Source organism: Gymnoscopelus microlampas (genome assembly GCF_963454915.1).
Source record: "Gymnoscopelus microlampas genome assembly, chromosome: 18".
NCBI lineage: Eukaryota > Metazoa > Chordata > Actinopteri > Myctophiformes > Myctophidae > Gymnoscopelus > Gymnoscopelus microlampas.
Window position 1 is genome coordinate 36,649,530 of NC_139955.1, and position 15,916 is coordinate 36,665,445.

Below are 15,916 nucleotides of genomic sequence, written 5' to 3' on the forward strand. Positions count from 1 at the left end.
TGGAGATGCAGCCCAAAATGAACAAAATCTATCTCCACCATATGGAGGATATTGCTTTTTGGAATTATGCACAACTGCAGACAAAACTCACACCAAACGAGAGCTAGGTTTATTAAAGGCCAGGGTTTTTCTTTTGCTCAAATTATAATGTGCAAAGTCATTACTACGATTCTCTTATTTAGAATCAATGTCCAGATTCTATTTTCGTGCAGTTGCAGATGTAAACTGGTAATAACAGTGAATTAATTTACAAGGAAGCAAAATCCCCTAGCGAGCTCTGTGGCCCAGAACAATAATGAGCACATAGTAAACATTGAGACAGAAATTTGCCGTAAGCCAAAGAAGAATGTGGTTTGTCACACAAACAACACACAACTACACACAATACGTAGGAATAGAAAAACGTCCCCACATGCGCGCCGCACGCACGCACAAACAAACAAACTGGCAGCAAAACTGATGGCAAACTATCTTTGCCAGCCCTCTGTAACAACATATGTTAGAAAGTAATTAAAAGAAGCTCCCTAGTGGTTATCATGGCATATTGAAATACAATGCGCAGAGCAAATTACCTCTCCATGGTTGTTTATAGCAGGGCTCCAGATCACATTGCTTTAGCTGCGCACACAGGTTTTCTAAAGTGGGGGCTGCCAGGGTGCGCCATGGGGGCCAATTGGAAGGGAGAGTAAAATTCATAAAAATAAAAATAAACTTTAATCTCAATTCAATTCATAGGATGCCAGTTTAACCACTGTAAATCTGGCGTCCCTTTTTTGGACATGTCATTACTGTCTGAGATTTTCCAAAATATCCCCGAAATGTTCACACAGTAGCGGCTTTGCTAACAACGCGTCATGATACACTTTGTGAGCTTGTAAAGGGGGCGTCTACAGCCCAGAACTGACAAATACTTGGCTCTGGTCGTGCTGTGGCATTGGCTCATAATTGCAATTCTAAGGCTTAACGTTTTAGGAAGAACCATAATCAATGACTTAAGCTTTGGGAGAAATGCAAGCAAGGTTCAATTAGTGTGATAAGTCCAATTATTCTATGTATTAACATAGTTTTCCAAGCACAAGATCATTGAAACAGGGACAGCCGTCATAACGTATGTAGTGTTGTGAAATATTCATATAGCCCTGTAAAACAGGTGTGCATAAAGCTATATAATATCGTTGATCTATCTATCTATCTTATCTATCTTATCTATCTAGCTATCTAGCTATCTATCTGTCTGTTTCACTGATGGTGTGTGTAAGGGGGTGGGGTGGCTCAAAGCTGACAGACAGGTGATTCAGCTTTGAAGTGCCGCCATCTCGCTCGTTGATGTAGGCCAGAGAATGAGCGTCCCCCTCAAGACCCCATTAAAGCACAACCCTGGGTCTGTAGGTTTGATGTTCATTGCCCGGGCAAGCTCTGCCGTCAATGCATTTTGTGCCACGTGACAATGATCACAGCTTATTAAAGTGGAAATAATGACTGCTCTACCTCCGCTATGAAATATTTAACAAGGACAATGGAGATGGCTCAAAGGTGATTTATATCTGTGTTGAAGGGGGCGGACATGGACGTACCATCTATACAGGAAGCAGAGGTGAACCTTGGTTAACCTGAGCTCAGGACCAGTGTTGCAAAGTCTGCTTATTATAAGTGACTTTGGACTTGTTTTTTCTGTAGAAGTCACTTGGAAATATTGGTAGTTGCAGGTTGCATTTTCATGGTCTTGTGTTGTAGGAAACGTGTCACAATGTGACACATTGTGAGCTTATATGCTGTTTTCAAATAGCCGATGTATAGGTTTAAAGTGGCTGTATTAACACATTTTGCTGGGTGTGAGTGATCATGCGGTCTAATGGCTTCTTTTTGGGCTTGTTTTCGTAGACCTGGACGCTTGTTTCTCTTGCAAAATCTGGCAACACCACAGAACCTTGAAGTGGGAAAAGGTTCGTTTAGCAGGAGTTTTGTCCCAGTAGCAGGATTTTTGTCCCCCTTGAACAAACGTGTATTATTACAAGACATGCATTAACCGCTTCAGCCCTATTTATTCTTAGGCTATTTGAAAATAGCCGATCTACAAGCTCACAACGCGTCGCAAAGCGACGCGTTGTGAGCTTGTAGATCTGCTATTTTTATACATTTGGAAACTGTTGAAATGGGACATTCTGCATAATGACTACTTTTACTTTCAGTACTTAAGTATATTTTAATGCGAATGCTTTTGTACTTTTACTCAAGTACATTTTTGATACCAGACCTTTATATGTAACAGAGTATTTCTACATTGTGGTATGGCTACTTTTACTTGAGTACAAAATGTGAGTACTTCTTACACCACTGCTAATTACCTCCTCTGCAGAATGCATTCTTTTATTTTTTTTATCCCACTTATACTGTAGCATGGCTTCTTACCAGCAATTAAAATATAAGTAGTGTTTATGTATATTTTGGGGCAATATGGTGTTTGTATAACTTTGGAATACACAAGTGAGGTACAGTAGCAAGAGGGTGAAGCTGTAATAACAACCTAGAAATTAGTTCTGAGTCAGTCAGCTGACAATATCGTCTTAACGCGCACACACAAATCAACACAATATGTTTTATGTTCCCCCAAAAGTATATATTAAAGTTATTGAAATCAAGTTTTTATGGATAGCTTGTATGTTGGTTTCAGTTTTCAGTACCATTTTGATACTGCATATTAATTTAGGATGTTCAGGCAGCTGCATCAAAGGTGTGCGGTAATCTGAAAATAATACACACCCTCCGGTCAATCAAAATCGAGTGTTCTCCGCGGCCATGGTATGATTAAGCAATAACTCATGACAGGCCATGCTATATTGTCATTGGGGCTGACAACCCCCTTAGGTGTGATATAATGACAATATAACATGATAACATGGCCTGGAGTGAGTTGTTGCCTTTATAAAACTACCAAATATGGCAACCTGAAAATCATAGACATATCCCATTTAATAACAATTTCAGTACAAAAATAATTTCTACAAGAAAGTAGTCCCCAACTGCTTGCACAAACAAAGTGGTTGCTATCCCCTATAACTGCATGGAAGTTCCCGGATATTGTTGACAAAGTTTTAACCTACCTATTTTAACCTAGCTATTGTAAATGTGATATGAATCAATATTGAGCTGCATGGTCTGTTTATCACCTTAAATGTTATCAAAACCCTTTTTTTTTTTGTATAGGTGAACTAGTAAATTAAACGGGGCTGCCCCTGCAGTATTTTCTAAATACTAGTCAGTTGCACTAAAAATGTATTATCATAGTTTCATTTCAAAACATGCTTTTATTTGGGAAAATACGGTGTTATGAAATTAAAATCAGACAGCCCTTGTAGCTCTCCTTCAACTTTGTGAAGTGCTAACTGTAAATTATTACCACAAGTTAACTCATGACGTTTTCAGCATTGTACTGCCTTGACTACTTCACTGCAACTTTAGGGGGGAAGAAATACAGTACCTTCCTCAATGTAAACAAGTAACAACACACTGGATAAAGCATGGATAAAGGCGTCACAATGTTTGCTGGAGCACACCAACATTCAGCGAAGTTAACCATGGTTAACTATAGTTTCACGTGAGAAAGACATTGATATCCTAATTCTTGTCTTAATGTCACTTTTCCTGAATCAAGTCAACCGATTTTGATTTGTAGGATAACAATGGTCGCAAAATGCCCTATTTTTCTGCACCATTTAAAATTAGATTTGGTTATTTGAATATTATATTAAGCATTTACAAATGGCTTATATGCTATTTTTCTCTGATTAGATTTGGCTGTATAGTTTGAAATGTGCTCAATCCTGCTAGCTCTTTTCTGAGTGCGCCCTTAATTTTTGAAAAGTCGTCGTTTGTTACAATATCATAATTTAAACATCAGTGAACTTAGTTGCTGCGCACACAGCTACTGCGAGCAAGTCAGCTATGCGAAAACATCCGCACATCAAGGGGGTAAATGCACCCCGCTGTCATGCGGTTATTTTCTCATAACTGACTTTCTCCCAGTGCATTATCCTTACACCTTACATAATGCATGCAGGGACGGAAGAACAGTCTCTGAAGCTGTCAGAATTAATGTTAAATGTCTCCAAGGAACGACCACTGTTTTTTCTCTATTCACCCATGGGCATTAGAGCACAAGGCAGACCTCTAGTTTGCAGTCAGCCGTGGAATATTTACTCTACAGTATGTGGGCTTCAAATCCCTGCCACATTCTTATCTTATTCTACTTAAGAAATACAATTGTTTCAATAATTTCCATGCTACATAGCACCTGAATGTCTGTGTGACATTGTCGATATTGTTGCCACGGACTTGAGTAAATTAGCTTCTATTTTTTTGGCCCCTTGGGAAAATCTGCAGAAGGAGCATAGTGAAAATGTTCTCCATCAAAGGTGAGTGAATTGGATTTTACAAGATGAATTGCTGGGACAAGAGTTTACTCCAATTATATCACCAAGAGCCTCGAATTCTAGTGCAGCTGCTTCGGCCAACAGCAATTAAGCTCAGGATTGGAGGTATCAAGATCTTGCATACTGACAAGATGTTTACAATGTGCAAGAGCTGCTAATAGAGTAAATGATAAATGAGGCTGTAGGCCAACGTTTCCAGCAGTAAGATGCCAGTGGCTCTGTCCAAGATTCCCCCAAAATCATAGAGCTGACAGTCAGACCATTGGCAGAGCAAAACACAGCTGTCTTTCCCATTGCCTACAGAGCTTTTCATACGGCATAATATTATACAGAATGTGAGGGTTGTCTTTGGCTCTTATAGCTAATTTATAATATACACCGTCAAAGAACCAAAACTCAACTGAAAAATGTGCGACACTTTATTTGAGAGTTGAAAACATGTTGTTTTGGTTGTTCACTGGCAGAAGCTACACAGTTAACTGTGTGTCTACCAAACAAAGATTTGTTTTCAGTCTTACCTGTCCTGGGCTTGGACTCCAGAAGTACCACAGGCTGAAAACGCCTAGGGTCAAAGCCAGGAAGAGCAGTCCTAGAATTAGAGCCCCTCGCTGGTAGCTGCGGTATCTGGCTTTCTTCTCATTCCCCACCTCAACCTGAAGACAAAGGTTTGGGGGAAAATTACTCCAGGTAGCAGTTATCCTTTTGTCTCAGAAGGGATATGTTAACGATATTTGTTACTACAATACTGTAATCCTGAAAGCCACACTTGAGTAAATATCTTACTAGAGAATGACTGACGAAAGTGAAAGTCACCCACTAGACCACGCAAGTAAAAGTCTTAAAGTATCTAATATTAACTGTGCTTAGTTATCAAAAGTAACTTTTATGCTGTTAATAAAAATGTCAGGCAAATGTAGTTTATTCTGTTCATTCAGTTTTGTGGATTTTCTGGCAAATGTCAGGCAAATGTAGTTTATTCAGTTCATCCAGTTTGGATGAGTCATTCTCCTAAAATTTGAGGGAGATTCTTTGAATGTTGAAATTGAATTCGCCCCTGGGCAGAAAAAGAAGATATTTCAGCTGATAAGAATCACCCCATACTTCAGAAATTCTAACATATCTCTTAGATATGGCCATGGGTGATGATCGATGCTGGCGGGGAGAGTTGCATGCATCTTTCATGGTAGCGCTAGCAATGAGGTGCTGACCTGAATGAAATGGAGTAAAAAGTCAAGATTTTGTATTGTAGTGGCGCAAGAGTGAAAAGTAGAGTTAAGTACAGATCCTCATAACTCAATTAGACGCTGCCATTCCAGACAGAGCTTTTTTTCTGAATCAATCCCTATGTCATTTCGTCTTTTATTTGTGATTGATGGTCTGATGTATTGATCGATGTGTGAATTGTTTAAGCCGTCTGCACATTGGCACGGTTAATAAAGTATCTTGGATCTCTAATGACTCACAAAAGGCTAGCTACAGTAGATGAATTGGTAAAAGAAAGAAAGAAAAGAAAACATGAACATAAGGCAGCGATCTACTTCCATACAAGCCATGACACCACAAAAAAGCCTCTCTTTAATGAAGCTACCGTAATGACAAAAAACATACAATGAAAGCAATGATACATGAGGTACAGCATATGGCGGAGCCGCACTTCAAAAAGGTCACATTTATTAAACTTTTCCTCAAATTAAAACTCTCCCTGCTATAGTGAATTCCCCAAGCTTATGGACACAAATTAATAAAGGCAAGCTTTTGTTCCAACACAGTTCCAAGAGAGACGAAATGAAAGCGTCTCATTCACACTGGACTACTTTTGAAGCTCTCAGAGGACAACGGAAAGGGAACAAAGTAAAAACCGAACCAACTTCAATTAGAAGAATTGGTGTTGCTTATCTGCGTGTCTTTTTGTGTGTGTAAGTGATGATGAAGCAGCCTTGCCCTTCCATTATGATTGAGGTTGTTAAGGTAGTTTGACTACAGTGGATTTGGGAGACACTATTAATTCCTTATTCATTATAAAAACAGTTTAGGAATACACTCTGGGATTTTGTTTCTTAATGATGACTTTGTTTTTCACAAATGCAAATAGCTCCATAGGATATAAAGTTTTTCCTTTTTTTCCCCCTTTTACCCCCTTTTCTCCCCAATTTAGTAAATACCTATTAATTCCTCCCCACACACACGTGTGTGTTGTCACTGCTGTTTTATCATACTGACTCACCTGCCAGTGAGGAGCCCCAATCGGGAAGCCAATGTCCTACTCCTCCCGCTCATTCCCTGCTAACAGGTGCCGTCCCAGCCCGTAGGATTATATGCAGTAACAATTATCACCCTCGCCGTCCGGCTTCCCTTCCCTGAAAACTGGCCAACTGTGTTCGTATAGATGCTCGACAAAGCTGGATGCACCGTGGTGGACTCGAACCTCCACGGTGGTGGGCAGCCACTTTACCACTGCGCCACCCAAGCACTCTAGGAATCGGATATATACTGTACGGTAATTTCTGATTTGCTCTATGCAAAAGATGGTATGACTTAATAACAGAATTAAAGCGAAATTACACTTTAGTAGAGGTTTGTGTTGTTGTACAGTAGTTACCTTGCGATGATGTAACTCCAAATATTTAGTTTAAGTTTAAGACCAGTTTAACCAGTTGAAGAAATGTTGAGCTTGTTCAAACTTAAATTGGAGGTAAATTGGAGGTCTACATTACCTCATTGACCATCATACCCAACTTCATAAAATTATGCCAATATCTTCAAAGCCATTAGTTTGCTGCTGTCTGGATTTAGCATCCTTTGTTTAAGTATAGGTATTGTACAATGTTGTAAATATTAATATTGCCATCCCATAGTTTGATAACGTGCCAAACAATTTGATATAGTGTAAAATTGTGCAATACAGCATAATATGCATCTTTACAATCCTTAACCGCATTAACTCTTCTGTCCTGTCCCTATTCTGGGCATGCCCGAGTTTTAGTTTAGAGGCAGAGGCACCCCGGTCAAACAAAGTATATAGGGTTTACAAGAGTTTTCAGGACACTGTGTGGTCTAGAAATGGAAGTAACACATGCGATGGCTCTTTATAGGAGGTGGCAGTACAGTTGGGGGAGGCTACTAGAACACTGTATTTAACAACAACACATGCAATACCAACAAAGTCTGTGAGTGGCCAGTAATTATGAAAATTGACCTTTTTAAGTCATTATAAAGGGCTTTATAATGGATTATGATTGCATTATGAGTACTTATGAGTGCTTATAACTGTAATTAAACAGTGTTATAAGCTGATTACAATGCATTTGTACTGGTCCTTATAAGTCATTATACAGTAAAATGCTTTGTAATGTTTTGTGATAATTCTCATACAGCATATAGAGTATTATGAGTTCCTGTAACTATGGCTATACGGTGATATAAGCAGATTATAATGCAGTAATCATGTCTTTATAATGCATTATAGACATTAGGGATTCACAGCAAGTGTTTACCCCAATGGTGTATTAATTAGTTCATCAATTACTAATTTATTATTGAAATATTTCATCGTTGTTGTTCATTTAACGTGTTTGCAACAGTGCGGTCGTTAGAAGAAAAAGTGATTTCAGATCAAAGCGTGAAGCCCTGAAGCAAAGGTATGATGAGAACCAGAAGACTATAATCACAGAGCCAGACGCATTCCTCACACAGAGAATCTCTTTTAGTGTGGAAAGAAAAATGTGGCTGAGATCTCTCTCCTTGCTCGAGTCGGGTGGGGGAGCAGCAGCAATGGAAACTTAACTTGGAGGACAAACCCCTGTCTGCAGCATGAATACAGAGTACTCACAGAGGAGGAGGAGGAGGAGGAGGTGGAGGGGTGGGGGGGTACAGTCAGAAGAGAGAGACACATGGAGAAAGACAGAAATAAAGAGAGCGATGCAGAGAGATGGAGGTAGTAGAGGCAGAGCCAGAGAAGCACAGTCTGTGTGTGCCAAAGCGGACGGTCAGTGTTCAAGGAGTCTGGGCCATGAGATTCAGCCGGACCAGTCAGTCCCGTCTGGTGCTCTGTGATGAGCAGAGCAGGGCCCTGGAGCCCCCTGCTGTTCTTGTGGAAAGAAGGAGAAAAATAAACCTTCCCAGCCACTGGTGGAAAGTAACTAAGTACATTAAACGAAAGTACTGTACTTAAGTACAATTTTGAGGTGTTTTTTTTACTTTGCTGGAGCACTTCCAACTTGCAATACTTTTACTTCTACTCCACTACATTTCAGAGGCAAATATTGTGCTTTTTGGTCCACTACAATTATTTGAAAACTTTAGTTACTAGTTACTTTGTAGATGTGGACTATTATTACAAAACCACTTAAGACCTATATACTTTGGCAATTTGAAAGTAGCCGATCTACAAGCTCACAACGCGTCGCAAAGCGACGCGTTGTGAGCTTGTAGATCGACTATTTTCAAAGGGTTCTTATACATTTTAGACATTTGAAAACTTGTGAAATGGTATCTGCATAATGAGTAGGCTACTTTTACTTTTGGTTCTTTAAGTACATTTTGATGCCAATACTTTTGTACTTTTACTCAAGTAGATTGCGAATATCAAACTTACTATTTCTACAAGAGGGTATTTGATACGTTTACTTAAGTAAAGTAAATGTGAGTACTTCTTCCATCGCTGTACCCAGCAACGGCATACAGTATCATATCACGTCCCAAAAAAGCAGGTGGTTTGTTCTGGCAGTGTCACAGCACAGTGGCGGGTTCAGGTCAGAGAGAATGAACACATCAATCACAGAATCCCTGACTACGTACTACTGTACTGTAGTTTGATCAAGGTAGTTCAAGGCACCATCTGCTAACAGCATATTCTGTATCTCATTGCTTGTGGTGTAGAGTGACTTAAGTACATGTTACTCAAGTACTGTACTTAAGTACAATTCTGAGGTACTTTTACTTTACTGGAGTATTTCCAATTGTCTATACTTTTACTTTTACTCCACTACATCGCAGAGGCAAAACTTGTACTTTTACTCCACTACAATTATTTGAAAGCTTTAGTTACTAGCTACATTGCAGGTATAAATTATTATTATAAAACATACATTAACAACTTTAGCCCTATTCTATACCTAGGCTATTTGAACATAGCAGATCTACAAGCTCACAACGTGTCGCATCGCGACGCGTTGTGAGCTTGTAGATCTGCTATTTTCAAACATTTTAGTACTTTTACTTTTGGTACTTTAAGTACATTTTGATTCCAATACTTTTGTACTTTTTTTAAAGTACATTTTTAATTCCGGACTTTTACTTGTAACAGAGTACTTCTACATTGCAGTATTGATACTTTTACTTAAGTAAAACATTTGAGTACTTTTCCCACCACTGCATATTCAACAACAATCAGACACGATGAGGAAGGCTTGATTTAATATTCACTGCAATTGAACGCATTTGAAACTATTTGGCAGATAGCCAGACAACGTGAAGCCCCCCACAGGTGGTTTCCTAATCATAATTCTCGACGTATACTTTGGACACGTTTCTGCGCCTGCTAGATCGATTGGCGTTGCTGTGACAGGGGGGACGTGATGGATGGCTAGAAAGCATGCTTCATCACAGGGAATAACGCTACGGAGCAGAGCCCCGCGCTGCTTACACCCACACGTCTGTGTGTCCCGTGGTACTGTGTTGTGTTGTTGCGTACGGGGGAGAGGGAAAATGTGGATTTCAAATTTCAAAACCTATAATAAACCTATATTCTTCTGCCTTCTGTGGAAAAAAGTACTCAACATATTTTTTAAGTATCTAGTAAAAGTATCTGCTGTATACTGCAATGTAGAAATACTCTGTTAGGAGTAAAAGTCCCGAATTCAACATTTACTTTGAGTAAAAGTACAAAAGTATTGGTATAAAAATGGACTTAAAGTACCAAAAGTATAATATGCAGAATGCCCCATTTCACAAGTTTTTCAAATGTATACAATGTGTGAAAATCGTTTGAAAATAGCAGATCTACAAACAATGTGTTGCATCGCGAGTAGAAGTAAAAGTACTGAAAATAGGAAATACTCCAGTACAGTAAAAGTACCTCAAAATTGTACTTTACTTAAGTAAATGTTACTTTCCACCACTGCTCCGACCCCACTTGACCATGAGTTCACGAAAAAAAAAGAAAAAGGAAATCATAGGAAGATTTGAAAGCTCAACGTACGTGAGGCATGAGGATATTTGAGAATAAAGCGAGGGCAGGGGCGCAGGTGGAGCTGTGAGAGGACGGAAAGCCTAACAGACGAGGCAGAAGGAAAGAACGATTTCTCTGAAAATGTTCTGATATCATCATCACTCGCTCGGATATCAAGCCCTGTGCTTTTTCAGATTTTTTTGCTCATGTTCAAAGTTTAGAAGTTCAAGAGCAATGTAAAATATTGTGTTAAAAAAAAAAAGAAACGTAGAGAAGCATCTTTCTCTATTCATGTCTCCTTTTGTCCCTCTCTTTTCCCCCCAAGCCACCTCTGACAACCACCTACACATTTTCCTTCAATGAGCAGCACCATTTTAAAAGGTGTGATTTTTTCGAAAAAAGCAAGTAAAACTACAGATGAATTCAAATCATTTTTAAAATTACAAACTGCTTGACTGCATAATGATGAAGTCAGCGTTGCAATTTTAACCCTTTCAGACCGGGAAAGAATCTGTGTCATTTTATTTTTTTAGGTTTCTTTGGGTTATTCAAAAAATAGCAGATCTACAAGCTCATAGCGCGGCACCAAGTGCCGCGCTATGAGCTTGCTATTTTTGAAATATCGTGAAAATTTGAGCAAATCTTTGAATACGTATATTTTTTCAAAGCAAACATTTGTAACTCAAATCTTTGCTTCTGGGGGATTCTACAAATGTCTTCTAAATCAGAACAGTTTTTTGAAAAAACACATTATGTTGCTATAATCAGTGGTTCTCAAACTTTTTCATGTCAAGGACCCCCAAAATTATATGAATTTTGGCCGCGGACCCCCATCTCAAAGTATTTTGTTCCAGGGACCCCCCCCCACAGAAGTTGTAACAGAGTCAAAAATGTTCGCTATGGAAAAATAGATATTCAAAGATTTGCACAAATTTTCACGATTTTTCAACCAAAAAAAATGCAGATCTACAAGCTCATAGCGCGGCACTCAGTGCCGTGCTTTGAGCTTCTAGATCTGTTATTTTTGGATAGCCAAAGAAATCTTAAAATGACACAGATGCGTTCTCGGTCTGAAAGGGTTAAAAAAATTAGCACAATAAGGGAAATAAGTACATTTATTATTATCATCATCATCATCATGGTCATAGTTTAACTCACATCTTTCCACAGAACCTGTTGACTGCTGGCCTGAGACCTAGTTTCCATAGTGAATAGAGCACAGAAAGATTCCCTCTTCCAAGCTGGGGTAAGAAATACTGAGGCTCTGGAAGGCAGAGTCCCAGTATTCATTCCATCGGTAATTTGGGAGTGTGCTTGAAGGAGGAGGGAAGTTTTCAGATCGAGTGGAATTACAAAAGCACTTGTGATCCCCATTATAAGCTTAGCAGATGTCTCCTGCGCTGCCCCATGCAGTTCAATGGTGGGAAATCATAGACACATTCAAACAGTAAATTACATCACAGCACTTTGAGTGACAATTGGTCCAGCACTTTCACCCAAGGACGACACATCATGTTGAATGTGAGATAACAGAATTTACATATGTAATATGTTCAGTCGTATACAGTATGAGGCATACAAAAGGCATTATTTTATTCCATATTTAGGTGACTGCCTGCACTGCAAAACCACAAATAAGTACAATTAATGCATTATTTTGCATAGAAAGGTAAAGGAGCTGGTGGACGTTTTGTGACTGAAGAGTTCCAATGATGGCCAGGCTGAGCTTGAAAAATACAATACAATGTGTAGTTACTGTATTTACAGAATGACAAACAGAACAAAGCACTCGTAGCCCACAGAAATGAAGAAAAGGAATATCAAACAATCTGTGGTGTCTTTTGAGCACACTTCTGTTTGTTTGTTTGTTTGATTGATTGATTGATTGAATACTTTATTAGTCAAGAGGTGTCAACAGCACGACGTACAGTCAGACATTTAGGCTAAAAGGATAACACAGAAAAGTCCAGGGGACTTGTTTCCATTGTGGTCCTAATAATAATAATGTAGCTTTAACGGTTGCCCATCACATACTGCAAGAAAAGTATTCTGATTGTCAACAATAAAAGCATTTTCAAAAGGTAGAATAAAAGGCTATATCAGGTGAACATTAAGGCAGATGTCAGGGAAAATAACATGCTTGGCAAATACATGTACTTTTCTTTTTTACGTGTTTAACAGCGTCGTGTGGGACCTCAATTTGAGAAGCCTCTTGGTTGTATTCAGAGCCATAAAGAGAGTTCTGACACTAGCGTCAACTCCCATTGTAAGAATGGAATGCGGAAGTGCTCTGTCTATCCCAATGAGATAGTTCCAATGTTTGGGACTATAGCCCATAGGAGCCCGCTTTGCGGCGAGATCAAAGCGTGTCGTTACTCTCTTTTCTACACTCTGGTTGTATTCAGGAAGCAATTAACATTGAATGAGTCGCAGGCTCACCCAGGAGGGGTTAAATAACACACCCAGTAATTGAAGCCCTCATACAGACTGGCAACCCCCAGAGCAGGGGTATTCAACTAGATTAGGGCAGATGAACAGCCACCACGTAAGACTGCAAATCTGCCTTAAGTTAAACACAGGGAAATAAAGTAACATGTACACTTCAAGAAGTTGACAAGATAACATACAGTAGACCTGAAGGCTGTGGGATTTCCTTTTCAAAACGTTGTTTCAGAGAATAACACCATGTTTTGCAGTAAAACTATGATCTGATTTTTTTTTTTTTTTTTTTTGCACAACCGCCCCAAACCAGCCCCGCTCACAAAACAGTCCTGGGGAGCACCGAAACGGGTCGTACCGGGCACCACGAAGGGTTAATCCGCCCCTGAATACACACACGCACTAGATTACTGATTTTACTGTTCCTCACATCCCTCACATCAGTTTAGTTTTGTTTGTTTGTCTTTGGCTAATTAATACATATTTGTGGCTTTTAACTGCTCCCTCCCGTTTTTTTGCCGTCCCCTAGTACCCCTAGGTCAGGGTCGAAACAAGTTGTACGCCAAAACGTGAAGCGGCCTGTTATAGGGCTCATTCAACAATCGGAAGTTATTCTTCCATGGCCTACTTGGAGTGTGTGTGCAAAGTTTCACGACAATTGGTCCAGCTGTGCGGAGACACACACGGACAGGCAGGGACGGAAAATAATCTCTGGCCTTCGGCCGTCCAGCCTGGCGGAGATAACCTTTGACTCAACTGAGGTTGTGTAATGAATACTGAACATTGTATTGTTGCAGTAACAAGGCAGACAGCTGCATACTTGCACTTTGATTTGTGTCGGGAATCTTTTCGGAGAAATGGCCTGATGATCTGCACGTACAGTACACACGTATGCATGCACGCACGCATTGTCATAGTAACAAGGCAGACAACCGCAAACTTTCACTTTGACTTTGTCTAGAGAGTAATTTACTGGAAATCAGTTGATCTGCTGTAAAGCCCCCCCCCCCCTCTTTCTGGGCATGTCATAAATGTGTTGCAAATTCTTCGACATGAACACTTGAAAAACGGCTGAAAACCAAATACTAAAACACTTAATGTTAATTATTATTATTATTATTATCATCATTATGTATTTTTTGTACCATTGCTGTCATGGCTGTGACTCTGTTGTATTTAATAGGGGTGTCACGGTACACACATTTCAGGATACGATACACGATATTAGGCTCACAATATCGATATGATACTATTGTTATTATTTTCCCCAAATTATCATCAACATTGGCCATCATCTTCAGTTTAAAAGTACATAAACAAGTGGAGTAAGTTCTCACTATAAACCACATTGTTTCAGAGGATATATAGACACTAATAACAAATATAATATAAATGTCATCTGGACTTTACCAACCAAGTGTAGCTTAGTTACATCAGCTTTAACAAAATATCTATAAGCCAGGCCAAGGTCGCTTGTAAAAAAAAGAGAAATAATCTTTATCTTAGAATAGATGTAGACCTATTTCACAGTTCAGAAACATAATTGCCTTGACATTGTGCCTGTGTGTTACGTTACACTTCACCACAGGGATCATCAATGTGTCCGTACATGGACGAATGTGTCCCTGGCAAGACTTGGCCTGGTCTGTGGCAAATTCTAGATTTTTAGCTTTTTACATTTAACATTATAATGTTGTCATTTTGATCACAAGAGCCAATTACTGAATGTCAGTCTCCAGGTTTTCTTCAGAATATGTATGACTCATTTGCTGATTTACTATGACACTATGGCACATTTGGAGTCCACTAGGACAGTCGGTTCTCTAACTTTTTATTTTCAAGGACCCCCATAACTCTGAGAGTGCACAAATAGGACCAAATGGGTTCTGCTTGTGCACTGTCAGAGTTACAGACCCGTAAAGGTAATTCAAGGTTATAGCTCTGTATGTGTTTCTGGTAATATTACTCTCCGCTCATTTGTACATCCATGGCAAAAATAGAATTTTGACAAAAAGTTCCACCACAAGCCAGCATGACCCCTCCAAAAAGGGCTCCTGGACGATCACAACAACGCAACCAATTGTCTTTACAGAATGACATGTTCCTATCAACACTTTTGTCTGCCTCCCTTTCTCAGGACATGACAGAAAAAAAAAAACATACAAAATCATTCTTCATGTACAGTATCTTCTGACTGGAAGTGATGGATGGGCAAAGACGGCGTAATACACGATAATGGCGTTATAAACTGACTTGCACAAAAGCAGCTGTCAACACAAACATACAATAACCTTTCTTTTATGTTGTCTGATGAAAAAAAAAACAAGACTTAAACAGTGATCTACTGTCAAATACTGTGCTCTGACACGTTTGAAATCATTCCAGTGTTCCATCAAGATTAAAAATCCCTCTAAACATAGACGGGGGTAGAATAAAAATTCACTCAACACTAGAGAGGAAAATCGCGGTTAAAATTGGTCAGGCTGCAAGCGTGGCAGGCAGGCAACTCTCGAGCACACATTAAGTCTGTCAGATCTGATAGCTGTAGGACCTAGTCAGCTCTTTCCTATTGATATAAATCTTCACAATTACTGTGACATTTGGCTTGGGTAAATCAAGCGGCAGGTCTTTCAGGAATAGTGTTGTGTCAGCATCAGAGTTGAGCATCCAGGGACCCCCAATTCCCTCGGCAGCATTCAGAGCCAGACCGAGGCTTTGACGCCCACAGAAAAGAATAAACAGCAATTTAGTTTAGAGTGCATGACAGATACTCGCAGATTACAGCAGGTGTTGATGTGAGCAGCCAAAGCAAGCCCGGGAAGAATGTGAACGTAAACATTCCCTCTCTCCCTCTCTCCCAGCTTCAGTCCTGATAGCA

General features: G+C 39.5%; 1 protein-coding gene across 2 annotated transcripts in view; it reads right to left on the minus strand.

Moving 5' to 3' along the window:
- tnmd (tenomodulin) overlaps positions 1–11,889 on the minus strand; it is a gene marked incomplete at its 5' end in the record, with an annotated part of 63,022 nt that extends 51,133 nt beyond the window's left edge. For both annotated transcript variants that reach the window (XM_084085673.1, XM_084085672.1), the window contains 2 exons: positions 4,949–5,083; positions 11,758–11,889. In XM_084085673.1, coding sequence (XP_083941799.1) covers positions 4,949–5,083; positions 11,758–11,889 — 267 coding nt within the window. The remainder of the gene's footprint in view (positions 1–4,948; positions 5,084–11,757) is intronic.
- Positions 11,890–15,916: the final 4,027 nt, after the last annotated feature.